At 43.5% G+C, this 27,102-nt stretch overlaps 1 protein-coding gene across 1 annotated transcript; it reads left to right on the top strand.

The window, feature by feature from the left end:
* The first annotated feature begins 21,863 nt into the window (after positions 1 to 21,863).
* LOC101538257 (olfactory receptor 4D2-like) lies at positions 21,864 to 22,799 on the top strand. The gene has a single exon (XM_004608637.2). It carries the CDS (start codon positions 21,864 to 21,866, stop codon positions 22,797 to 22,799), a length of 936 nt encoding a protein of 311 aa, XP_004608694.1.
* Positions 22,800 to 27,102: the final 4,303 nt, after the last annotated feature.

The following is a 27,102-nucleotide window of genomic DNA, read 5'->3' as shown; positions in this document are numbered from 1 at the left end:
CATCCCAATGGAAAACCAGCAGGACCATTCTGTTGTACAAGAAGGGAGACATCCATGACATTGGCAACTATCGCCCGATCTGCCTTTTGTCCGTTATCTACAAGTTACTCGCTCGAGTCATCCTGAATAGGATTGGCAGAACACTAGATGAAGGACAACCATGCAAGCAAGCCGGATTCTGAAAAGGATTCAGCACAATCGACCATATCCACACGGTGACCAAACTTATTGAGGTTTCGTAAGCGTTCAAGATGCCACTCTGTCTAACGTTCATTGATTTAAAGAAGGCCATTAATTCTGTTGAGACTGAAGCAGTCATTGAAGTCCTAGCCAAACAGGGTGTTCAAACTCAGTACATCAAGATCATCTGTGAGCTGTATTACAGATTCACAACCAGGATCTCACCATTCTACAAAGAAGTTGATCATTGATGTTAAGAGAGGGGTTCAGCAGGGTGATACCATTTCACCAAAACTCTTCAATGCCATCCTCAAGAACATCATGCAATGACTGGAATGCGAAGGAATGGGAGTAAAGATAGACAGTCGGCAACTACACCACCTCTGCTTCGCTGATGACATCGTTCTCATAACACCAAATATCAGCCAAGTGGCATGAATGCTGGCCGACTTTGACCATGAGTGTGGAAAGGTCAGACTGCAGCTGAATCTCACGAAGACAATGTTCATGAGAAACGGACTAGTTCCTGATGTTCCATTTGCTCTCAATGGAACTAACATCTTCGAATGCAGCAGTTATGTGTACCTAGGTTGAGAACTCAACATGACAAATGACCTGGCACCTGAACTGCAGAGGAGGAAGAGAGCGGCGTGGAACGCCTTCAAAAGCTTCAAAGAAGTGGTTAAGAGGATGAAGAAACTCCAGCTCTGGGCACATCTTTTCGACTCCACTATTCTTCCTGCACTAACATACGCTTCAGAGACCTGGGCCCTACAAAAACAGGATGAGAATGTTATTCGGGTATCCCAAAAAGGAATCGAAAGAGCTATGTTTGGAGTATCACGTTTCACTCAAGTGAAAGAAAGAATCCAACCTCTGTCGACGATCAGGAATCAGGGACGCTGTCTCAATTGCCAAGGTGTCGAAAATCAGATGGGCCAGACACATAATGCGATTTAGAGATGACTGCTGGACTAGAGCTGTTACCAACTGGATTCCATGGGACATCATATGACCGCGTGGCCGCCCACCTATGAGATGGTCATATTTCTTTGTCAAGACCCTGAATGAACTGTTTGAGGCTCTTTATGTTCCTGGAGCGAGCAGACGCCATTGGGCTATACTAGCATGCAACAGGGATGAATGGAGATGTTACTGGCGCCTGCTCGAACAAATCGATGAACAAGTGATACAAGTGATTAAGTGATACAAGTGATGCAAGGATGACAAGTGATACAAGTGAGATTAAGAACTGGGGACAAAACTAAAATGTTGAGGCCCTGGGTGTGATCCCTAGTGCTGCACAGTCCTGTGAGCACCACCAGGAATGATCATTCCCCTTCCTCAAGCACTGTAACATGAGTAGCCCCTAAGCGCGTTGGAGATGTAGCCCTAAAACTAAAATAAAATAGAATTTTAAAAAAGAGATTTTTTTTGGTGGGGGGAGGTCACACCCAGAGATACTCAGGGGTTATTCCTCGCTGTACACTCAGGAATTACTCCTAATGGTACTTGGAGACCATATGAGATGCCAGGGATGGAACCTGAGCCGGCTGCATGCAAGACAAATACCCTACCTGCTGTACTATCACTCTGTCTCCAAAAAGAGAATTTTATTTTTTAAAGTCTGATTTCATAAGCAGAAACCATTCCTGAAAGATAACATATGTCAAGAAAATAGGAGAAGCACCGATTCAAATGGGCAGATGTTCAAGTTTCATGCATATGAAAAACCATGCTAAAATTAAAGTGATATGTGTAGAGCCTTTGGATAAGGAAAACCATTCCAGGGCTATTGAGAATGGAAGCCAAGAGACCAGATTTCTGTTTACCCTTATTAACCCCCATTTAGTCCAGGAAACAGTGACATAAATCAGAAAAGAGAAGGAAACACACCGCAGAAGGGAGGCCTTGGAGAGCTGGGAAAATGGCCAGTCCAGAACCAGAGTCATTGCAGGTGAACCCTGATCATGTGTGAACTTAGCCGTGATTGTGTTTTAAAAAAATTTTTTTTTGTTTGAGATTGGATGATTTCTACTGGTCTATCTTCAAGTTCGAGGATGCTTCCCTTTGTAACCTTTTGAAATTTGCCTTGTTACCTTGCTCATTCTCCCTCTTTTCTTTGGGCCTTTCCCCAGCTCTCTTTGCTGAGCACTGCTATCTTTCTATCTGGTTAAAAATGCGTTTTGCGTTGACCTGGGGGTGAACAGGGTGACACAGTGGTGACAGCTACTTTGATGTCCAGTCATTCAACATTGCACCATATTAGTCTGTGTTTGTTGATGGTCTTATTCTTTGTAAGCGGTTGCAGCTGTCCTTTGTATTTAAATTCTTTTAAGGTTGAATATTTCTGTGTTGTTTCTAGAAATATGGTATTGTGAGACTTTGAGTACTGTGAAAGTTCTCTGAAGAACATTGATCTTTCTCATTTTTACTCTCCGGAACCTGGGAATCCCTGACTGTGGCACAGTTCTAATGTCTGGAGATGTTGCAGAGATCTTGGGGTGTGGCTTGGTGTTGTACCACGGAGAGGCTGGGCTGGAGTGTGGGTTGTAGTCTATACCGCCATCAGGTCAAGTTCTACACATCAACAGACTTCAAGTAAGGGTTCCTTTTTGTCCTTTCATGCTGCCTGGCTCCAAGGTCCTCTTCCCTGGTGCTCTCACTACAAAGCCAGAGTTCGAATTTCCCTGTACTGTTGTGAATGGCCCATGAATGGGTTTATCTCTGGGTGAAATGGTAGAAGACAAAAAATAAAATAAAATAGGAGGAATCCTCCCACACTGTTTGAACTCTAGGAGCCTGTTAATCCAGGTTCTATATGGCAAGATGGGATCTTTGTTCAGTTTTAAATGCTAGTAAGATTGGGGTTCAGAGCCTCACCCAAGATGGGATGAACCTCACCCAAGACTGGACTGGCAGGCAAACCCAGATATGTGGGAACCCAGGACTGAGATCTCCAAGTCCACTTGAATCGGGACTTGGAGACTTGAATAGGTCTTCTCCCCCCAGGTCCCCAGTTTTCCAGAAGCTTGACAGTCACACCCACAAACTGCCCGGGTGCCATGTAATCTCATCAATGGCCAAGACCCAGAGATTATTTATTTATGTATTTATTTATTTTTTTTTAAGTTTTTTTTTTTTTTTTTTTTGCTTTTTGGGTCACACCTGGCGATGCACAGGAGTTACTCCTGGCTCTGCACTCAGGAATTACTCCTGGCGGTGCTCAGGGGACTATATGGGATGTTGGGATTTGAACCCGGGTCGGCTGCGTGCAAGGCAAACACCCTACCCACTGTGCTATCACTCCAGCCCCAAGACCCAGAGAGTATAAACTAAAGTTACCGGAAGAAAACAACACAGAATTTCCTAGACATTATATTCTACCCATAACAAGCAATACAAAACAAATAATCTAGCATTGCCTTTTCGGCAGGTTTGAGTGGTAGTGGGACTGGTGTCAAAATATCAAATGTAACCAAAGTAGAGAGAGAGTATGGGGGAAATTGCCTGCCACACAGGCAGGGAAAGGGTTGGAACAGGTGTGTGTGTGTGGGGGGGGGTGGGAATACTGGGGATTTTGATGGTGGAAAATGTGTACTGGTGAAGGGATGGGTGTCTGATGATTGTATGACCGAAGCTCAAACATGAAAGCTTTGTAACTGTATCTCACAGTGAATCAAAAAAAAGGGGTGGGGGGAGAAATAATAATAAAATATCACTGTATCACTGTCATCCCATTGCTCATCGAATTGCTCAAGCGGGCACCAGTAATGGCTCCATTGTGAGACTTGTTGTTACTGTTTTTTGGCATATCGAATACACCACGGGTAGCTTGCCAGGCTCTGCCATGGGGGCGAGATACTCTCAGTAACTTGCTGGGCTCTCTGAGAGGGGTGGAGGAGTCGAACCCGGGTTGGCCACGTGCAAGGCAAACGCCCTACCTGCTGTGCTATCGCTCCTACCCAATAAAATAACTTTAAACATTCTGAATTTTAAAAAAAGTAATGTGGAGTTCATGCCCAATTCAATCAGCTTAATCAATGGCTGAATAAATAGCAGTACTCCTACATCATAAAAAAAAAGATTGGGGTTCATAATGGGGCTTTTCCTTGAGATAGGACTAGAAGAAACACAGAAAGGAGTGGGATTCCCTGTATATTCTCAATCCTGCAGCCTCCCTCCCCCTCCCCCCAGCCCACTACCCCTTCCCAGCCCTCTGACCATAAAAAGAAGGATTTTATTCCTCTTGATGCAAGAGATCAAGCCCAGGCCTCACACATGCAGCAAGTGCTCTGCCCGCTGAGCTACATTTCATCTCTTCTCAGTTTGAAAGCAATGTTACTGAGACAGCTCCAGCACCTTCTTCCTCTGTGATTCCAGGTTGTCTGCATTCACCCTCCACTGCCTTGGAAAAACCACTCCCAGTTTCAGCTGCTGTTTTCGATTTGGCCAGCTGAGCTTTCCAGAGAATTCTTATTGGTTCCTTCTGCTTCTTTCTGTAGGTGGCTGCTACCATGCAAGCCAGGGACCTGGTTTCTCCTCACTTTCCTTGCTGGGGCCCATGGCGGGGGCGGGTGTTGCCAGCTAGTTTTAGTGTAACTGTTGTCTGTGTTACTTTGCTGTCTATTGCTCTTCTGGTGTTTTTTAAAAAGTGGTTTTAGAAATTTTGAAATAGAAGTTGGAAAAGTTAAGTTACATTTCAAGTTGATTTGCAAAAGAGCTGACACTAGGGTATGTGTCTTCTGCATTGGGTACAGTGAGTGTTTTTTTCATTGTTATTAATTGGAATGATCAAAGATCGACATAGAGTTGTTCACTTGTATCACTTGTCTTCCCGTTGATATTCGAGTTGTTCAAGCAGGCTCCAGTAGTGTCTCCATTTGTCACTGTCGCGTGCTAGTGTAGCCCAATGATATCTGCTCACTCCAGGGACAGGAAGTGCCTCAAACCGTTCATTCAGGGTTTTGACGAAGAAGTCTGACCATCTCATTGGTGGGCGGCCACTCGGTCTTTTGACGTTCTGTGGAATCCAGTCAGTAACAGCTCTAGTCCAGTGGTCATCTCTGAATTGCATTATAGAGTTGTTATAAGAAGTAAAAACTCTCTTATACATTCTGTAAAATTTCTGCCAGTGACCATGCTTCCAAAAGTCTAATGTATTAGGATGATACGGCTGCTCTGACTTCTTAATATAGGCTTTGTGGCATAATACAAAATGGTTGTTGCTACTACTGGTATTTCCCCAAAATCTTTCCAGGAATGTTTGTAGCATCTGGATCCATAGTGAACCAAATCCTCGTGAAGTTACAGAACTTCAAAGATAATGTCAGACTTCTATGCTCCATAGGAGAAAGAACCCAACTACCATAGGATAAAAATCAGGACTGGTTCCTGTTTCTCTACAATAGCATTTATAATACAGAGAGGCAAAGTTTTATCTGGTCCTTGGAAAAAGAGCATGTGATGCTACATACTCACATCCAGATCAATTTTCTTTTTGGCTTTTTGGGTCACACCCGGCAATGCTCAGGGGTTACTCCTGGCTTTGCACTCAGGAATTACTCCTGGCGTTGCTTGAGGGACCATATGGGATGCTGGGAATCGAACCCGGGTCGGCCACGTGCAAGGCAAACACCCTACCTGCTGTGCTATCTCTAGCCCCCAGATCAATTTTCATAAAATATAATATATATACATATATGTTTTGGGCCACACCCAACAGTACTCACATTTACTTCCTTGCTCTGTGCTTTGAACCCCTCACTCCTAAAGGCACTTGAAAGACCATATGGGGTACTGAGGATTGAACCCAGGTTGGCCACAAGCCTTACCCAGTGTACAATCTCTCTGGGCTCTAATATTTAGCTTTAAAGTTGCCTCAAGTATTTAAGGTTAAACACTTGAGGGAGCTATGGTTTCAAAGTATACTGCAAATGTTTAAACGAAAAAGAAGTAGACATATAACAGTTGAGTAAAAATGAAAGGAATAATGGGATGTCTTCTAAGCATATTAACCTACCTTCCTTCCTCCCTCCCTCCCTCGCTTCCATCCTTCCCTCCTCCTCTTCCTCTCTTCCTTCCTTCCTACCTTCCCACACCCAACAGTGCTCAAGGCTTATTTCTTTCTGGCTTTGTGTTCAGGGGTCAGTCACTCTTGGTGGTACTCAGAGATCATATGTGGGGCTGGGGTTGAGCTGAGGTTGGTCCTATACAAGGACCATGTACTACCTCTCCAGTCTAAGAATATTAATTTATTTTAATTAATATCAATAAATCAAGAAATGAATATATGACTTTAAATTAACATTTTATGGAGAATGGGGCCATTAGATCAACTAGAAAAAATACTGTATACAACTAAGATTAGGGAATATGATAGAAGAGGAAAATGAAGTTGGAAGAAAGAAATATATTAGGTTTCCTTACATTTATTATTGTTAGGTTTCAGATACTGTCCAACATCTGATAAGATTATCTTTGTATCTAGAGAGATAGCAAACAAAGCATTAAAAGTAAGATATAATATTATAAATATAAAATGCAAAACAGCCACAATGAACAAATGAAGAAATTACACAATTAACAAATTTGACCTAATTAATATTTATAGAATGTTGCTCTCAACAACTGTTAAAATCATATTTAGATACATATGGAACATTGAACAAAATAGAACATATGCTAGGTTAAAAAGAAATTTTCAGCAAATGAGAGAGACTTACATAATACCAAATATGTTCTTGGACCACAGTGGAATAATGTTAGAAATCTATAACCTGAAGAGAACTGGTGGGAGTTGTAAGAGAAGATTACTGAGCAACTATTTTGGAGCACCAGAGGGAGGATATCGCAGATGACTGAGCAACTATTTTGGAACTCTGGCATCTAGTGAAGCAATCACAGCATCTGGGGAATGCTTGATGAAGTAGGAGGATTTCAAACCCCATGACAGATGGCCCTGGGGGTGGCAGCTTGTGATCCTGGTGTGGGTAGCTGGTCCCAGGGGAGGGGTAGGGACATTGACCTCCAAAAACTGTGGCTATATGTCCTGGGTGTAACTTTTGATCCTGGAGGGGCCAGTACAGTGGGGGCCATCGTTTCAGCCCCTCCCCACCCTACCCAGAGACTGAGTGCCTTCCTGGTAGCACTGACCATTTGAAAGGATTAAAACAAAAGCAACAGACATAATATTGTCACTTTTTTAAAATTTTGCTTTGAATCTAGGCCTTTGAGAAAATTTGTCAGGTCCCTGCATGACTTTGGAAATAATAGAAACCAGATGTCAGCGACCACACACAACGATCTTTTGGGCAGGTAGTTTAGAAGAAATTTCCAACAAATGAATGTCTAAATCTTCCATCAAGTAAGAATAGCTGGGGCTGGAGCGATAGCACAATGGGTAGGGTGTTTGCCCTGCACGGGGCCGAACCGGACTCAATTCCCAGCACCCCCTATGGTCCCCCGAGTACCACCAAGAGTAATTCCTGAGTCCAGAGCAGGAGTAACCCCTGAGCATCGCTGGATGTGATCCAAAAAGCAAAAAAAAAAAAAAAAAAAAGTAAGACTAGCCATCAGCCATTTTGCTGAGAATTAGAAACACCTCATTATTCAAAATGCCAGTTTCTTTTAAAAAATTTCATAATCTAAGATTTATTATTCTCATGATACAAGTGAAATAGAGGAAGAAAAGACAGGTTGAATAGATAGCAAAAAAAAAAAAGACATATTTCAACTCACCAGTTTTGTTTCTTTGAGTATTTTTTTTTTTTGGCAACTTCCTGATCTGAGCTCTGGGGGGTGCTCCCAGTGGTGCTCAGAGGACCATGAGAAGACAGGAATCAAATCCAGGAGTCTTGCAAGCAATGTGTACATTTAATATGCTTAATATCTCTCTGGCCCCCAAATGCCCAGTTCTTAAGCAGTAAATTACAAAATATTCAAGTGAAAAGTTGGACTAATTTGCAGGGAAGAAAAATTCTAGAAACCATTCATTAGGAAGCCTGGACACTTGTCTTAGATTTGCTCAGAAAGTAGAAGGATTGGATCATTGTATGACTGAAACCTATCACAAACAGCTTTGTAACTGTGTATCTCACAGTGATTCAATTAAAAAAATAAAAATTTTAAAAACCTGAACAACCTAAAAAAAAGGAATAAAGAGATTAAAAGTTTTGTTTTCTTAAAAAAAAAGAATAAAGGAGGAAACCACAGACAAAGAATTATAGTAAATCAAGAAAATGTGGATGAATGGTAGATATTAGTAGATAGAAACCATGAAAAGGAACCTCTGGAGATAGAAAATAGCTATTTTTTTTAAATCAGAGGAGTTCAGTAGTCCTGCTTCCTGCCTGTTTCAAAGACAGCATCTTTTAACTGTGTGTTCACATTGAGAAGTGGGAAGAGTGCTCACTCAGATCTTTTTTTTTTATAAGTGTAGAAACTGCATTAACTAATTATCACTAATCATTACTCAAAGGCCCCCTATTCCTAAATACAATTTCCTTGGAGGTTAAATTTCAAAATACAAGTTTGGGAGCAGCATAAACAGACTAAGGCACTTCTCTTAGAAAAACACTCAACTTATATTCTAAAGCAAAAATGGGTTCCAAGTGAAAGTATGAAAAAGACATTTCTTCAAATAAATTAGAAAGGAGAAGCATTAGTCTCAACCTTATAGAAATGAAAAGATTATAATAGAACGCTATGAACAATTATATGCTGACACGTTAAAAAAATCTAAATTAAGTGGACAAATTCCCAGTAACACACAAATTACCAATAATATTACCAGCAATAGATACAAAATTTCAACAGATATTTAACAAGTACAGGGTCTCTTCCACCCAGATCCCCCATTTTCCAGTAGCTAGGTGATCATACCCAGAAACTGCCCCTAGCGCCATGTAACCCCATCAACAACCAAGATCCAGAGACTATAAGACCAAGCTCCCAGAAACGACATCTTATAGCCTAGTTCTCCCTCTCGGGGAATCTGGCAAGCTGCCAAGAGTTTCCTGCCCGCATGGGAGAGCCTGGCAAGCTCCCTGTGATGTTTTCATATGCCAAAACCAGTAACAATGATGGGTCTCATTCCCCTGACCCTGAAAGAGCCTCCAATGCAGCACTGTTGGGAAGGACGAGTAAAGAGAGGCTTCTAAAATCTCAGGGCTAGGACGAATGGAGACTTTACTGAGACCACTCGATAAAATCAACGATCTAGGGGATGATGATGATGATGATGATGATGAATGATTGAATTATATTTAAAAATCTTCCCACAAAGAAAATTTCTGGATTAGATGGTTTCTCTTAATGCTACTAATTATTTGTTTATTAAAATAAATATTTATTTTTATTTAAACTTTTTAGTTTTTAAATTAATGTTTATTTTTGAGGGGAGTTTTTTTTTTTTAAGTCCATACCTGACTGTGCTCACATTTATTCCTGTGCTCAGGGGTCATTCCTGGCAGAGCTTGGAGGACCCAAATGATGCCAGGGATCAAACCTGGGTCAGCTGCATTCAAGCACGTTCTCCACTGCACTATGTCTCTTGTGCCTGATTGTTTTATTTTTGGACACACATGGTGGTACTTGGGGCTGCTCCTTGCTCAGTGTTCAGGGAGATCATATGGCGCTGGGAATTGAAACTGGGTTTTCTGCATAGACTTTAGCCCTTTGAATTATATCCTTTTATATTAGTATTAATAAATATCATATATTAATTTTTATTTAATTTTCTAGCCCCAGGAAAATACTTTTAAGGAAAAAATTTTGAAGTATTGGGGGAAGAAAAGATAGTACAGGAGGTAAGGTTGCATGTGAATGACCCTGCTTCTATCTCCAGCATCACATATGAGCCAGGTGTAAGAGGATGCTGGAGCCCGAGTTTCAGCTGGTGACAGATGAACTCCAGCTGTGACAACTTGGATGGATCATGCTAAATTAAATAACTCAAATTAAAGATGGACAAGGCAGGTGATGGGGAGAGGGTAGAGCCAAAATATAGTAGATAAGGAGCTTGCTTTACATACGGCTGACTAGGGTTCAGCCCCAACATCTCACATGGTTCCTTGAGCCCCACCAGGACTGATCCCTAAGCCCAGAGCCCTGAGTTAGTCCTGAGCAATGCTGGATGGAGCCCCAGACAAAACAAAACAAGCATGCAAGGGGTCATGAAGGTAAGTCAGTAGTAATCAAAAACAAAATAAATAAATAAAATGGTGATCTTTATGGTCTGTGAATTATATCTTGAGCATGTCATTTGTTAATTTAACAGGATTATTTTGGCAATAAGGGAGCACATCAGATGCTGGGTGAGTGGGTAGCCTAACAAGTATATTTGTGAAAAAAGCTGCAGAGTTGAAGCTCCAGAGGGTGGGAGCCAGACACATCCTAGCTGGGATGCAGCTTGCTGTTCGTGCTCAGTGGCGGCAGTAGAAGTGTTGCTGGTGGTACTACCTGAGGAATCGGGTTCTCGTCAACTTCTCTGGAAATATGTTTCTCTAAATGACTCTTTAGCCTCTCCCCTTGTTCTATGATCAGTGTCCCTGAAGAGTTGGTCCCCAAGGGAGTTTCTCAATCATTATATGCATCTGAGTCAACGGCTATTTATTTTTGTTTTGTTATTTATTTTGGGTGTTGGGCCACACCCGGCTGTGCTCAGGGCTTTCTCCTGGCTCGGTACTCAGGGATCACTCCTGGAGGGGCTCAGGGAACCATGTGGGGTACCAGGGATAGAATTCATGTCAGCCACGTGCAAGGCAAGTGCCCTACCCACTGTACTGTCCCTTCAGCCCCTTACTTACTTTTTAATAACTCCCACGGCTCATGCCCTCAGTAGTCTACTCCCAGCTTCATTTCATAAATGAAGCCTAAGAATTGTCCCTTCCACTCCTTTATGCATTTTTGTGTGTATGTTTTGTGGACAACACCCACTGTGCTTAAGTATTACTCCAGCCTTCAAGAATCACTCCTAGCTGGGCTTGGGGGATCATATGTGGTGCTGGGGATCGACCATACTCAGCTGTGGGTAAGGTAAATGCCCTACCCACTGAACTATCTCTCTGGCCTCTCTATGCATTCTTGGTGTAGGATAGCCAGGAGGAGGCTGGAGAGAGTGGCCTGGGAGAGAAGATGCTCCTTGGCCACCTGGTCTGGAAGGAAGCGGTGGCTTCGTGTCTTTCACTCAGTCAGCACTGAGCAGTCTCCTGCCAAAGTCTGTTTTTAGACCAGGGAAGGGTAGAGAGAGGCACGGGCAGGTCATGGAGCAAGAATTCTGTGGGATCAGATTTGGGATACAGTTGATTTTTATCAGGGAACTAAAATATTAAAAAAATGTTTTGGCCACCCCTTGAGGTGCTTCGGAGGCTCTATGCTTGGAGATTGCTCCCAGTGGTGCTCAGGGGATCACGCAGTACTGGGGATTGAACCCCAATATGTATAGCATGCACTCAGCCTTTTGAGCTATCTCTCTGGCCCTGGAACTAAGAGTTCTATCTGCACTGACGTGTGTTGGGTGGAATTTAGGACAGGGAGTAGGAGGGAAGGCAGAACACAAAGGCAACAGCTTTCTCCCCCACCTCCTGCTTATGAGCTCCTGCTTCATCCCACCTAGGAGAAATCCTCTGGGTCTTTGGCTTACACTTCTCTGTTCCTTTTCAATTCTTTCTTCTTTTCCCACCACCCACCTTCCTCCTTCTATCTTTTCTCTCTCTGACTACAGGTTTTTATACCTTCTTTATCACTACTCTTTAACATTATCCTCTCTTCTCTGAAATTTTCTATTACATTTGTGAAGTTCATAAGATAAACCAAGATTTTATTTCCACGATTTTTTTCACCACTTGTTCCTTCCCACTCCCTCTCTTAATATTGTGTAGAGTGCTGATTTTTTGGGGGAGGCAAGGGGCTCCCAAGCAGTGCTCTGGAGATTCAGGGATCAAATTTGGTAACAGTTGGGCAACTGGACCAGATGATTCAGAGCTTGGGTTCAGTGGTGCTGGGGATCACCTGGGTTGCACTTGGTGGTACTTGGGAGGAGGGCATACAGGGTTGGGAATCAAACTTAGATACTTATACATGCAGGCATGCAACCACTTAACCACTGGGTTAAGTGCCCAAAGCTGAAGACTGCTTCTTTTTTCCCTCCTTTCCATCCTTTCCTCCCTCCCTTCCTTCTATCATTCCCTCCCTCCCTTCTTTCCATCCTTTCCTCCCTGCCTGCCTTCCTCCCTTCCTCCTTCTTCCTTCCATCCCTCCCTCTCTCTTCCTTCCCTCCTTTCCTCTCTCCCTTCCTCTTTCCTTTCCTCCTTCTTCCAGCTCTCTTTCCTTTCCTCCTTCCTTCCTCCCTTCCTCCCTTCCTTCCTCCCTTCCTCCCTTCCTCCCTCCCTCCCTCCCTCCCTCCCTCCCTTCCTTCCTTCCTTCCTTCCTTCCTTCCTTCCTTCCTTCCTTCCTTCCTTCCTTCCTTCCTTCCTTCCTTCCTTCCTTCCTTCCTTCCTTCCTTCATTTCTTCCTTCCTTCCTTCTTTCCTTCTCATAGCTGACGGTGCTCAGAGGCTGGGCCTGACCGTTTGGAGTCCATGTGGTGTTATGGATTGAACCTTAACCTCTCGTATGCAAAGCATGAACATTGTCCACTTAATCTTTCCAACCACCTTTATTTTGGGGGCCAGGGGAACACCCAGCGATGCTCAGGGGTTGCTCCTGACTCTGCAACTCAGGAATTACTCCTGGAGGTTCAACCATATGGGATGCTGGAGATTGAACCCGGGTTGGCTTGGTCCCCGAGCCCCACCAGGAGTGATCCCTGTGTGCAGAGCCAGAAGTAAGTCCCGAGCACCACAGGCTGTGAACCCCCCTCTCCCCAAAAAGGGGCATGTGCTCCCGCTTTTTGAACTCTCTATGTAATCCCCTCAATATGTAGTTATTAAAAGTCTCCCAAAGGTTGTCTAGCAATATATCTCTATTTTGTCACTGTCACTGTCATCCCATTGCTCATCGATTTGTTCGAGTGGGCACCAGTGACGTCTCTCACTGTGAGACTTATTGTTACTGTTTTTGGCATGTCCAATATGCCACGGGTAGCTTGCCAGGCTCTGCCCGGGCTCGATACTCTCGGTGGCTTGCCGGGCTCTCCGAGAGGGGCGGAGGAATCGAACACGGGTCGGCTACATGAAAGGCGAATGCCCTACCGCTGTGCTATCACTCCAGCCCATGTCTATTTTGAAATTTGCATATATGTTAATAATGTAGGAATACTGCTATTTGTTCAGCCACTGATTAAGCTGATTGAATTGAGCATGAACTCCACATTACTTTTTTTTTTTTTAAAAAAATTGCATCACCATGAGTTACAAAGCTTTCATGTTTGAGATTCATCCATACAATGATGGAACACCCATCCTTCCACCAGTGCACATTTTACACCACATACAACTCAGTCTTCACCCTGCCTCTATGGCAGATAATTTCCCCAATACTGTCTCTCTAATTTTGGGCATTTTTTTTTTAATTTTGGGTCACACCTGGCGATGCACAGGGGTTACTCCTGGCTCTGCACTCAGGAATTACCCCTGGCTGTGCTCAGGGGACCATATGGGATGCTGGGATTTGAACCCGGGTCGGCTGCATGCAAGGCAAACGCCCTACCCGCTGTGCTATCTCTCCAGCCCCGGGCATTATGTTTTGCTCGAAATTTTTCACCACTATTCAAGCCTACCTGCCAGGGGCAGACGCTAGAAAATTTTTCCATTGCTCATTTTGAATATCATGAGAACGCGCACAGCTGTGATTGTAAATGTAAATTTCTGGATTGTAAATGGTTGGGTTCCAGAGACATCTCTAGTATGGCACTAATCCATTTTGGGATTCAACTGGGAGTCTCTGGGCCAGGGCTGTTGGTGCACTAAGACGGCACCCGGAGGCAAATTGTGGGCTGACAGCCAGTCTGCTGGGTGGGTAGGGACCCGGGGAGGGACAGCCCGGGTCCTCTGACGCCATGTGGCCTGGAGATTTAGTCCTGGAACCCGCATACCTGGACCTTGCTTGTGGAAGCTCTTGGTCACCAGGATTCCATCTGGAGTAAGCAGGGAGACTGCACCTGCTCCATCTGAGGTGTCCCAGTGAAATTTGCCCAGTATGGGGACCAAAGAGATCTTCAGCGCTGTGGTATCTTTCAGGACCTGTTGCTGTGTTTCTGGGCCAGGGCTGTTGGTGCGCTAAGATGGTGCCCGGAGGCAAATTGTGGGTTTGACAGCCAGTCTGCTGGATGGGTAGGGACCTGGGGTGGGACAACCCAGGTCCTCTGCTGCCAAAATTCACATATATTTTCAAGGAAACTTGCATTTGTCCCGTGTTGCTCTGTTACCCCAGCAGATGGCTCCATGGCTACAAGTTTGAGAAGCTCTAATCATCTTTCACCACAGCTCAGATGATCTGTTTTATTCACCTTGCCTCTAAATTTGCATATGTAGACATATTCTAATTTACACCACACTCATTAGCATGAACCATCGGAAGCCTTTTTAGCTGTTGCAGGAAGAAGCATTTGATTTTCTAAAACCTTTGGTCTTGGGGCTGGGGAGAGAGCTCAGATGCCTGGGGCTCATGCAGGGCAAACTTTGGGTCTCTCAGCACCTCTGGGAGTAACCCCTGAGCACTTCAGAGTATACAAAACCAAACCAAAATAAAATGAATAAAATAAAACCAAACCACCAGTCCTCATATTTTCACAAGATTTATGCATCTAGATAGAAAGTGTTTTGGGGGTTAGAAAAAAATTCCCATCAACGTTTAAAAATTAAAAGTAGGCATCTAATTCCTTATGAGCTGGGTAATTAGATCAAATGATGCTCCTCAGTAATTTGTTTACACAGGATTAAAAAAAAGAGTTATCTTTACATTTCCTGACAGAGATATGTAAATTATTTTAGATTAATTCTGGCCTAGAAAAGCTCTTGCCATTGCAATTACATTTATAATCAAGTTCAAATGTAAGGAGGCATAAAGTGTAAGAATTCAGAATGAGTGGGGAAGACTCAGTCAACCTTCCTTAGATGATTACCTCAGCATGGTCCTCAGAGCACTGCCAGGAATGATACTGAGCTTGGAGTAGTTTCCATGCATCTTCAGGTGTGACCCCCAAAACAAAAAATAGACGATTTTCTTCTTTGTAATAAAAAATAGTGGTGTATCAGAGATCAGGGACATCGCTTCATACGCCAGAACATGTGCTTCTCACGGAAGAGTCTTAGGTTCAATTTCCGGCACTGTATGGTTTCCTGAGCATTGAGCCAGTACATGAATAGATCTGTTCTCTCTGTCTCTCTCTGTCTCTGTCTCTCTCTCTCTGTACACAAACACACACATATGTATAATACATGTAAGAGTGTATTTATTTGTTGAAAGTGATGTAGGCAAGTAGACAGGGAAGGCCCCCTCCCAAAGCAATGGCAAAAGCCAACCTTGAAGAAAACAGGAACAACAGGAACTAAGGCCTGATAAAACCTTCACCTTGAGCCACCAACAGTCCCAAAGAAGCTCCTGCAGGAACAAAAGGCACAAGGTCAGTAAAGGAATTTCAAGGACTATCACCATCCCCAACACCCCAATGGACTTTGATCTACCTAGCAGCCCCACATGGGGGCAGGTTGGAGAAACCCTATAAAGGCCACCTTGAACAAAGGAAGCTTACGCATATGCTGCCTGAGCCCATGTGCTGCTTGCGCCCAAGTGGCCGAGCATGTGTGGCACCCATGCACATGTGTCACCCGTATCTCCTTTCTTGAAATGTATACTCTCATGCTTTCATGTCTAATGCTAGAATGTGTCTAAGGGCTCTCTCTGCCCTTGGAGAAGCCCGTGTTCTCTCTTGAGCACATTACTCTCTTTCTCTCACTCTCTCTCCTTCCATACCTTAAAACCCTCCAAATAAAATCTATTTATTTCACTGCTTGTCTACTCCTGAAATTCCTTTCTGCAAGGTGAGACAAGAACCCAGTAATCCTGGGTCCTGGGTGGTGGAGGCGGATGGGGAGAAAGTGACCGTCTTTCTCCTCCTCATTTCACATAAGTCACCCTTGGGGCCCACCAACATCAAAAGGAAGTGGCTACAGTGCAGTGCTACATAATTCCTTCTAGACTCATCCATGTTGTTGAAATGGCAAGCTTTAATCATTTTAGTAGCTGAACAATATCACATGCATATATACAGATATATGCCACTTTTTTTTTGGAGCAGGGGCACTCCCAGTGGTGTTCAGGAGACCATGTGATGCCAGGGATTGAACCCAGACTCCTGCATGCAAGGCCTGCCCACCAGCAACCTCCCCAGTCTGTCCCACACCTTCTCTATTCACTCAGCCATCAATGGGTTACTTTCGCCTCTTGGCTATGATAAATAAAGCTGCAAAAAACAAGCGTGCATATATCATTTTGAATTAGCATTTATGTTCTTTGGATAAACACCCAGCAGTGGTATCACTGAATCATTAAATATTGATATTATTATTTTCCCCCCTTCTCCCTCCCTCCTTCCACCCACCTTCTCCTCAGGAAACCTTAGTTCTTTTACCAGTCTTTACTGCTTTGTTTTGGTATATCAAATACGCCACGGATAGCTTGCCAGGCTCTGCCGTGTGGGTGGCATGTTGTAACGATCTGCACACTGACAAACACGCCACACACCTTGTGCATGGATGCACTGCTCACGTACAGAAAGTACTGGCCAAGGAGTCCAGCCCTGCACCTGCCTGCATCTCTGGGCAGCACCTGTTGGTTCGCTCTTTGCCAGTTGGCACCGCCATTGCCACCCCCTCACCGCTATGAGGCAGTGAACCATCAAAGGGGAAATATTTATATTGTTAATGTTTCCCCCTTCTCCCTCCCTCCCTCCACCCTTACACCTCCACCCAGGAAACATTAGTTGTATTACCAGTCTTGACTGCTTTGTTTTGTTTTGTCTTTCATCAATTTTATATCCCTCTCTTGCACATGCTACCAGGGTTTGCACAGCAGGTTGTGGTGCTCACATGATGGCAAGGGGTTGTATTACTCATTAAGGAACACTTGAGATGCTAGTTACGATCAGGGACCCCACCTGCTGTAATTGTGGTACTCACCAAGTGCTCACCAAGAGTCACTCTTCATGGCTGTGGTGCTCATACATCATTTTGTTTATTTTTTAACTTTTTTTTTTTTTTGCTTTTTGGGTCACACCCGGCGATGCACAGGGGTTGCTCCTGGCTCTGCACTCAGGAATTACCCCTGGCGGTGCTCAGGGGACCATATGGGATGCTGGGAATTGAACCCGGGTCGGCTGCGTGCAAGGCAAACACCCTACCTGCTGTGCTATTGCTCCAGCCCCTATTTTTTAACTTTTTTATTGAATGACTTTGAGATAGCTGTTTACAAAGCTGTTCGTAATTAGATTTCAGTCATACAGTATTCCAACACCCATCCCTCCACCAGTGTACATTTTCCAGCACCAGTGTCCCCAGGTTCCTTCCCATCACCACCTACCCCCCAACCCCTCACACATCGTTTTAGTTGTGGTGTTTGGCAAGGGTTGTACCCCATTTTGTGGTACTTACACATACCTGGTTGCAATGGAGCTGGAAATCTCTTGAAATCACGGACATCAGAGCTCTAGGACTGCATTTGGCACATGTGGGACATTGGAGATTAAACTCATGACCAGATACTTGCAAGATGGACAGACTGAGCTGCTCCTTTTAGCACTCATCTTTTATATATATTGAAGGGCTCTGCAGTGCCAGGGATCCAACCACAGGGACTCCTGCATGAAAATGATACAGTGTAACTCATTGAGTATCTCCACAGCTTTATGTTTAATTTTGTAAGGAAGCGCCATAGTATTTTCCAAAATGGTTGCACCGATTTACATTCCCATTATCTTTATAAAAGGAATTTTCAGACTATTTTCTACCTGTTTATATACCCACTAATAGTATATAAGTGTTGCCTATTCCCCACATTCTCATCAACTCTTGCTTCTTTTTAAAAAATTTGCCTGGATTTATTATGCTTCCACCAGAGACCCTTGCATGGCAAATGGGTGATTGAGTGGTTCTCATTACTGTTCTCAGAACAGGAGTGTTGGCATTATCTGAGAACTTGTACAAATTCACATTCGGGGTGTATCATTGACCGACTGAATGCTCAAGTCCAGGGCTCAATCACATTGGCCAGTCTTTTAAGAAGCCTTCCAGGGGATTCTTTTTAAGGTAAGAATCACTGTTCTAATGGTTTCCTTCAAAATTCAGTCTGTTTCTTTTTTTTTTTTTTAAATGTAGGAGTACTGCTATTTATTCAGCCATTGAATAAGCTGATTGAATTGGGAGTGAACACCACATTACTTAAAAAATTTTTTTTGATTGAATATCCATGAGATAGACCATTACAAAGCTGTTTATTATTGGGTTTCAGTTGTACAATGATCAAGCACCCATCCCTCCACCAGTGTACATTTTCCACCACCAATGTCCCCTGTGTCCCTACCACTATCCCCCAAAACCCCACCCCTCCACCTCCAGCCTCCCTCTATGGGAAGCACTTTCCTTCTTGCTCTCTCTCCTTTTCCTTTTGTGCATATGGTTTGCAATACAGGTACCAAGAGGTCATGGTGTTTGTTCAGGGCATTCAGTATTTTTATTGGGATGGTAAGGCTGGAGTAGCTATTCAATTGGGTGGCAGCTTTGGGCTGTGGATGACTGCGAGGCTTCCAGAAGTAGAGGGAGGTGGGGGGAGGGAGCCTATCCTGACCCCGAGAAAGCCTGGAGATATCAGTCACAAAACCCGCACACCTGAATTTTCAGCAGATTATATTTTGGTGAGGTTCGTCCTGAGATGGTGGAGTCAGGCCGGGGGTATGGTGGCAATATTGGATTGTGGAAGCAGTTGGCTGCCGGGGTGGGGGAGGGGGAGGGGGTGGAGCTCTGCTTGGGCAGGCCCCTGGTCAACCCCTCCCCCCAACCCACCCTGATTTAGCCCGGTCTGTTCAGCCATGTGTGGATCCAAGACTAACTGCAACTTTTGATCTCTTTCAAGATTTATTTATGGGTCTTTAAAATAAGGCCAATAAATAAGCTCGTATAGCTGAACTGGAGGTGAGTTGTGGGCGTGGCTCCTACATACCTAACTTTTGGCCGTTTAGTTTCTTGGTAAACTTGGCCCCAAGTTGTTGGGGTCCAGCCAAAGGCACAGGGGCAATTTTGGGGTATCAGGAAGCCTGAAGGCACCATCAGACTGCTGATGCACTTGCCCTACAGGTACAGGTTGGCCTGATGGCTGCACCATCCCCCCAGTAGTATGTTTCTTTTTTCTTTTTTTTTTTTTTTGCTTTTTGAGCCACACCCGGCGATGCACAGGGGTTACTCCTGGATCTGCACTCAGGAATTACTCCTGGTGGTGCTCAGGGGACCATATGGGATGTTGGGAATCGAATCCAGGTTGGCAAACACCCTACCCGCTATGCTATTGCTCCAGCCCCTAGTATGTTTCTTTTGAAGAGACTTTTGTCCCTCGGGATTTTGACTAGACAATTCCTCTTTCTAAATATACATCTCTCAAATTTTCATTGTCCTTGTTATAGTTAGTTCCCAAGGAAGATCTCTGGAAGATTATGTGTTTTTGAGACATTTAGAAACTTTGTTGTTGTTTTGGGGCCACATCTAGCTGTGCTCAGGAATTACCCCTGGAGCTGTGTTCAGGAATCACTCCTGGTGGGGCTCTTGGGACCATATGTGGTACCAGAGATTAAACCTGGGTCAGCCATGTTCTAGAAAGGGCCTTACCTGATGTATTATCTGGCCCCAGAGACATTTAGAAACTTTTTAATAACTCCCACTGCTTCCTTGCCCCCAGTGGCAAGCGGCTCATCTCTGCTTTCTTTGCCCAGTCCAATAGTTTCTCCCCAAGGATAATTCCTCTTCCCCCTGGGGTCACACCTGTTGTAGCATCTATGAGGCATGGGCAGTGGCTATGAAACTGTCATCGCAGAAGAAGGATCTTGAAGAAGATGTAAGTCAGGAAGCCTCTTCCCTGCTATGAGCTGAGAGACCAGGGCTTTTTCATCTGCTGGAGACCAGTGGTAAGAAGGATCCAGAAACATTTGCTAAGAGTGGAGAGAATAAACAAGTGTGAATGTTAGTTATTAGAATAGTGTAATGTGAGTAAAAAAGATCAGATTTGAAACATTTCAAAAATATTCCATTAATATCTATTTAAAAGTGGATAGGAGTGGAAGCCAATGGAAGCAGAGGACATAATTAGGGTAACTTAAAGATTATATGGATTAGAGTACGGCAGGTAAAAGAAGGTGGACATTGATCTGGGCAAGTGGGGAGGTCACTTAGCCCTAAACCCCAACACCTTCTCTCTTTTTCCCATGCGGTTTCCACCTTGATTCCATTACCTCCTTCATTCTGCCACCTTTCCATTTCTCCTTCCTTCATTTTTTCACTTTTCTTCCTCTTAATCATCTTTCTTCATTCCTTGGTCTATCCAATTTCTCTTTATTTCACACCTCCTTTTATATTCTAATCTTGCATTCAGTAACGTCTTCTTTAATGTTTGTTTCTTTTAGAAGAACTCTCTGGATCTCCTACCTTAACTTATTAATCTGACCATATGTTCCCCCACCCCAACACACTGCACACTATGTGTGTTCTAGTCTCTATCAGTAAGTGATTCCTTACATTGCTGAGTGGGGAGTGGGTGGGGTCATAGTTTGTAGCTACTCACCCACCTAAGCAGTCAACAGTATTAGCTATGAGCATGGTAGAACATAGCAAGGCACAGATACATGACAAGATCCCGATGTGTACCTCTGGGAATACAAACTTTTTATATTCTGAATATAAAAACATTGGTACATAAAAGTATATTACCATGATGCTTTTACTGCTGATGGAAAGTGATGAGAAGGAAATGTATTAGAGACACGAGGAGGGAGGGTGTCTGTCAACGGGGAGACTCCACAGGGGAGAGTGACTGCCCTGTATGATCCCAGCGCTGCTGTAGGAACTGTATGTGCCATTCAAGTAATCTCTAAGCGATTTCATACGGAAACACTTTTATTTTTAAAAATTTATTTATTTTTGTTTTGGTCCCACCCCCAGGGATGTTCAGTGTTACTTCTGGCTCTGTGCACAGGAATGACTCCCGGAAGTGCTTGGGGACCATATGGGATGCCAGGGCTCAAACTTGGGCTAGCCACATGTAAGCAAGTGGCTAACATTTATCTCTCAGCTCCCACACAGAAATGTTTGTATTCCCACATTAAAGAGGTGGGCACCAAGACTCAGAGTAACTCACCCGCGTCCAGATGGCAAGGAAATACGAGACCTGAAATTTGACTCTGGGTCTGTAGGAGCCCAAGGGTCTCCCCGTCAGCACAGTGCATGGCATGGAGTCTTGACGGTTGCACATGTCTCTGGGTGACTTTCAGATTTCCCATAACTGTAACTCCCTGCTCCAAGAGGGACACTGTCCAGAGAGAAGGCCATTTGATCAGCAGCTGGCGCTATGGTCTGCCAATGAAGAAGCCCCTCAGGTGGGTCTGGGTCATGTTGTTCTGGAACCCAAAGCACTAACAGAACACTTTAGTGACTTCATGCATCTATGTCTGTGGATCATTTTCTGTAGGTGTATGGGGAAGACACCATGGACCAAGAAAATCTCACATGGGTTTCAGAATTTGTCTTCCTGGGATTTTCACAGACTTGGGGGATCCAGCTTTTCCTGTTTCTGGTATTCCTGTCTGTCTACACCACCACTGTGGTGGGCAACATCCTCATCATAGTCACAGTGATCTCAGACTCCCGGCTCCACACACCCATGTACTTCCTGCTCCGAAACCTGGCTCTCTTAGACCTCTGCTTCTCCTCTGTCACGGCTCCAAAGATGCTGGTGGATTTCCTATCTGAGAGGAAGACCATCTCCTACCAGGGCTGCATGACTCAGCTTTTCTTCTTCCACTTTCTGGGGGGTGCCATGGTCTTCTTCCTCTCAGTGATGGCCTATGACCGCCTGGTGGCCATCTCTCGGCCCCTGCACTATGTCACCATCATGAATACTCAGCTCTGTGTGGGGCTGGTTGTGACAGCGTGGATGGTAGGCTTTGTTCATTCCATGACTCAGTTGGTTCTGATGCTCCCTTTACCATTCTGTGGCCCCAATATCCTGGATAACTTCTACTGTGATGTGCCTCAAGTGCTGAGACTTGCCTGCACAGACACTGCCGTCCTCGAGTTCCTCATGATCTGCAACAGTGGGATGCTGGATATCATCTGGTTCCTTCTTCTCCTGATCTCCTACTCGGTCATTCTAGTGTTGCTGAGGTCGCACTCAGAACAGGCGAGAAAGAAGGCAGCTTCCACATGTACCACTCACGTCATTGTGGTGTCAATGGTCTTCATTCCCAGTATTTACCTCTATGCCCGGCCCTTTACTTCCTTCTCCATGGACAAGGCTGTGTCCATCAGTCATACGGTCATGACCCCGATGCTCAACCCCATGATCTACACCCTGAGGAACCAGGAGATGCAGGCAGCAGTGAAGAGGTTAGGGAAGCGCTGTCTGGTTCGTAAGAGGGAGTGACAAGGGCGGTCACTTCTCCTTGGCTGCTTTGTTTTCTACTTGGAGGGTGGAGGAAGGGAGGGAGAAAGAAAGGGGGGGAGAGAGAGAGGGGGAGAGAGAGAGAGGGAGGGAGAGGGAGAGGGAGAGCAGTTGGGAAGGAGGGACGGAGAGAGGAATGGAGAGGGAGAAAGAACGAGCATGAGAGCACACCAGTGTTTTCTTCTCTTTTGGTGGATTTGTCGTGAGGGTCATTACAGAAGTGAATGAGTTTTGAAACTAAGCAAATTCCATATTCCCAACTAGAAAAGAATGGTATTTTATTGTGCAGTTGACTCAATGAGGAGGCTAGGGGCACTGACCCTGTTCAGTGAAAAATCCCTGAATTAATTTCCTCTTTAAAGAAGTAGGAAAGCAGCCCAATTTTTGTTTGTGACAGGTGATTTGAACAGACTTGTGTCAATAAGATGTCCTCACAGCCCCTGGAAACCACACCCTCTTCTGTCTTCCTGGCAGACTCTCTCCTCTTATGAGGACTGCATTTTCCCATCAGAGCAGTTCCACTTCTTGTGTTTTGACTTATTTCTTCAGTGTCCAGATTGGTAGGAGGCTATTTATTTGGGGGAGGGGGGTGGGAAACCACTAGATAATAACTCTCAAAGCCCTGACTCATTACTTACCCAACCAATGTCCTCTAACAAGCCACTGACTCCCCATGGCCTAATAATACCTTCTTCAACAAACTTGTTTTCATTAATACCTAACAAACTTCCAAACATCCCTTGGTTATCTTAAGAGCCAGTTTTTAAAAATGTGAGAAATTATGGCAAACCATAAAGATAGATTTTTCTTTTAAGTCTTTTCTGGATGATTTTTTTTTATTTTCAAATTTGAAATTATTATACTTGAGTTTTTGTTACCATTTAAATGTATTATAGTAATCGTTATAAACAAAAGATGATGTAAAAACTACATGGAAGGTATTATATAATAAAGTATCAATGTTCTTCAGTTTCCAACCAGAAGGTGCCACTGACTTCTACCTATCAATAGGTCCTCTTCATCACAGGAGACTTCATCCCTCCTAAAATTATTCCCACTTATTGATTTTATGCTTCTGATTCTATTGCTTATAGGAATGTCATAAGTTTTATGGACGTTTAAATTTATTGTATTTTACATAGCGTTTGGCTTATGTGATTGACTTGTTTTTATTTCTAGCTTTATAATAATATACTATTCTGGACCAATAGTATAATAATATACTACTCAATATAATACTATTATTATATATTCTAGTATATAATAATATACTATTTGATAGTATACCAATATACTATTGGACTGGAACGATAGCACAGCGGGTAGGGCATTTGCCTTGCATGCAGCCTCCATCCCTCTCGGAGAGCCCGGCAAGCTACCGAGAGTAACCCGCCCACACGGCAGAGCCTGGCAAGTTACCCATGGCGTATTCGATATGCCCAAAACAGTAACAACAAGTCTCACAATGGAGACGTTACTGGTGCCCGCTCGAGCAAATCGATGAACAACGGGATGACAGTGCTACAGTGCTTGCTTTCATTTCAGTCACTATGTTTCTAAAATAAACCTTGCTCCTCTGTTTAGCTGAAGTTCATTCATATACATCGTGTAAAATATTCCACTGGGAAAATAAGATTATCTGAGTTTTTTAAAATTATTTTGTAAACAATGCTATTTTGAGTATTTCTTTATTTGTTTCCAGTTGTCAGGTTGAGGAATCTGTTAACACCTCAATGTGAAATTACTGTCATGAATCTTCAGATTTAACTTTCCAAAACAGTGCAAATTGTTTTCCAAAGTTCTTTCAGCAGTATTGAAGATTTCCCATTGATTCACATTCTTCTAAGAGTTGGTTTTTCACATTTCCTAATTTTTTCAAAAAAGGAATGATATCTACTGTACAGCTGACCCTGGATCAACTAGGAGTTTAAGAGCATTGACCATCAAACAGTGGGAAATCTCTGTATAACTTTGACTACTCAAGGATGTAGTTACCTGCTATTGACCAGAAGCTTAACCAATAACAGTCAATCTGTTTTGTTTGTTGTATATATTATATTTTCTGCAATAAAGTAAGTTAGAACAAAAGAACTTACTGGTAAACTCTTAAGGAAAAGATATGTATGGTAATGTACTTACGCATTGAAAAATATACATAAAAATGAACAGCACGATTTAAATCCATATTGTACAAAGACCAGATGTAGTCTTGTAATTAATTAACTATTTTATTTTATTTTATTTTATTATTTCTTTTGCTTTTTGGGTCACACCTGGCGATGCACAGGGGTTACTCCTGGCTCTGCACTCAGGAATTACCCCTGGCCGTGCTCAGGGGACCATATGGGATGCTGGGATTTGAATCCGGGTCGGCCGCGTGCAAGGCAAACGCCCTACCCGCTGTGCTATCTCTCCAGCCCCTAACTAATTATTTTAATGTGAGACACTGTGATTTACAATGCTAGGGTTTCATGCAAACAATCTTCCAGCCTACACCGTCCACCAGAATGCCTGCTTCCCTCCATCATTACCAGCTGAAGTTTTAACTTGTATTTATTTATATTTATTTACCACATTAAAAAGATTACATCCAGTCTCCCCATGATTGTCTTCTGCTTCTTGGTTTCCTTTGGCTTTTTCTTATACAACTTGGTTGTAGTTCTATTATCAGTTATATTTATTATAATACCTTTTCCTAGTTTGTGGTTTGTCTCATTTGTGGGAGAATGAGACAGCTTCTATGAGGCACATACCACCCTGATATCAAATGAAGACAGAGGCACCACACAAAAAAAAGAAAATTATAGGCCATATCCCGATGAATACAGAAGCAAAGAATCTCAACAAAATATTAGCAAATAAAATCCAATGATTCATCAAAAAGGTCATACACCATGACCAAGTGGGATTCATTCTGGGGAAGCAAGGATGATTTAACATTCTCAAGTCAATTAACATAATTTATCATGTCAATAAAATAAAAGATAAAAACCATATGATCATATCAATAGATGTAGAGGAGGGCTGGAGCGATAGCACAGTGGGTAGGGCCCTTGCCTTGCACGAGGCCGACCCAGATTTGATTCCCAGCATCCCATATGGTCCCTTGAGCACCGACAGCAGTAATTCCTGAGTGCAGATCCAGGAGTTGACCTCTGAGCATCACTGGGTGTGACCCAAGAAGAAAAAAAAATAGATGCAGAGAAAGCATTTGACAAGATCCAGCACGCGTTTGTGATGAAAACCCTCAACAAAATGGGAATTGAAGGAACTTCCCTCAATATAGACAAAGCTATCTACCACAAGCCCACAGCAAGCATTATTCTCAATGGGGTAAAAACTAAAAGCCTTCCCTCTAAGATCAGGGATAAGACAAGAATGCCTACTCTCGCCACTTCTATTCACTATAGTACTGGAAGTACTTGCCATAGCAGTTAGGAAAGAAAAAGATATTAAGGCCATCCATTTAGAAAAGAAAGAAGTCAACCTCTCACTATTTGCAAACGACATGATACTATACTTAGAAACCCAACAGTCAATGGACTGCTTTGCATGCGGGAGGTCAGGATCCATCCTTGGCACTGATCTTCATTACCCCCATGGTCCCCTAAGCATCACCAGAAGTAACCCCCTGAGGACAGAGCCAGGTGTAGTCCCTGAGCACCACCACGTGTATCCCCAAAACAACGAAAATATCTTCACCAGAAAAGAAATTATCAGTAAAACAAAGACACCCTGGTGCATGTGAGATAATATTTTCACATTCAACATGCAACAATGATTAATAATATCAATGCTTTATAAAGGACTCATAAAACTCAACAACAAAAGAGCAAATAGCCACCCCACCAAAAAAAGGGGAAAAAAAAAGATGAGATGGACAGATGCTTTGCCAAAGAGAACATGTGATGGCAAGTAGATACTTTGGACAGGGGGGAAATCATCATCATCATCATCACTTATAGTCAAAGAAATCATCAAAATGTCAATAAGGAGGCCAGCAGTATGGGACAGTAGATAGGGCATTTTCCTTGCATGCCACCAACCTGGGTTGCATCCTGGCATCTCATACGGTTTCTCAACTTTCCTGCCCAGGAGTGATCTCTGAGCATAGAATCAGGTGTAAGCCCTGAGTACAGCCAGGTGTGGCCCCAAAACCAAAAGACACCCAAAAATTCTATGAGATTTCACCACACACCTATGAGAATGGTCTATATCACAAAGACCAGAAACCACAAATGTTAGGTTGTGGAGAAAAAGAAATACTTGTGCTTTGTTGATGGGC

This window comes from Sorex araneus, chromosome 3, assembly GCF_027595985.1.
Source record: "Sorex araneus isolate mSorAra2 chromosome 3, mSorAra2.pri, whole genome shotgun sequence".
In the NCBI taxonomy this organism is placed as follows: Eukaryota; Metazoa; Chordata; class Mammalia; order Eulipotyphla; family Soricidae; genus Sorex; species Sorex araneus.
Note: the sequence above shows the minus strand (reverse complement) of the source record. Positions and strands in the feature narration are given on the sequence as shown.

Bases quoted from the DNA above. Each gene is read 5' to 3' on its own strand.
- LOC101538257 (XM_004608637.2), top strand. From the start codon at position 21,864: ATGGACCAAGAAAATCTCACATGGGTTTCAGAATTTGTCTTCCTGGGA.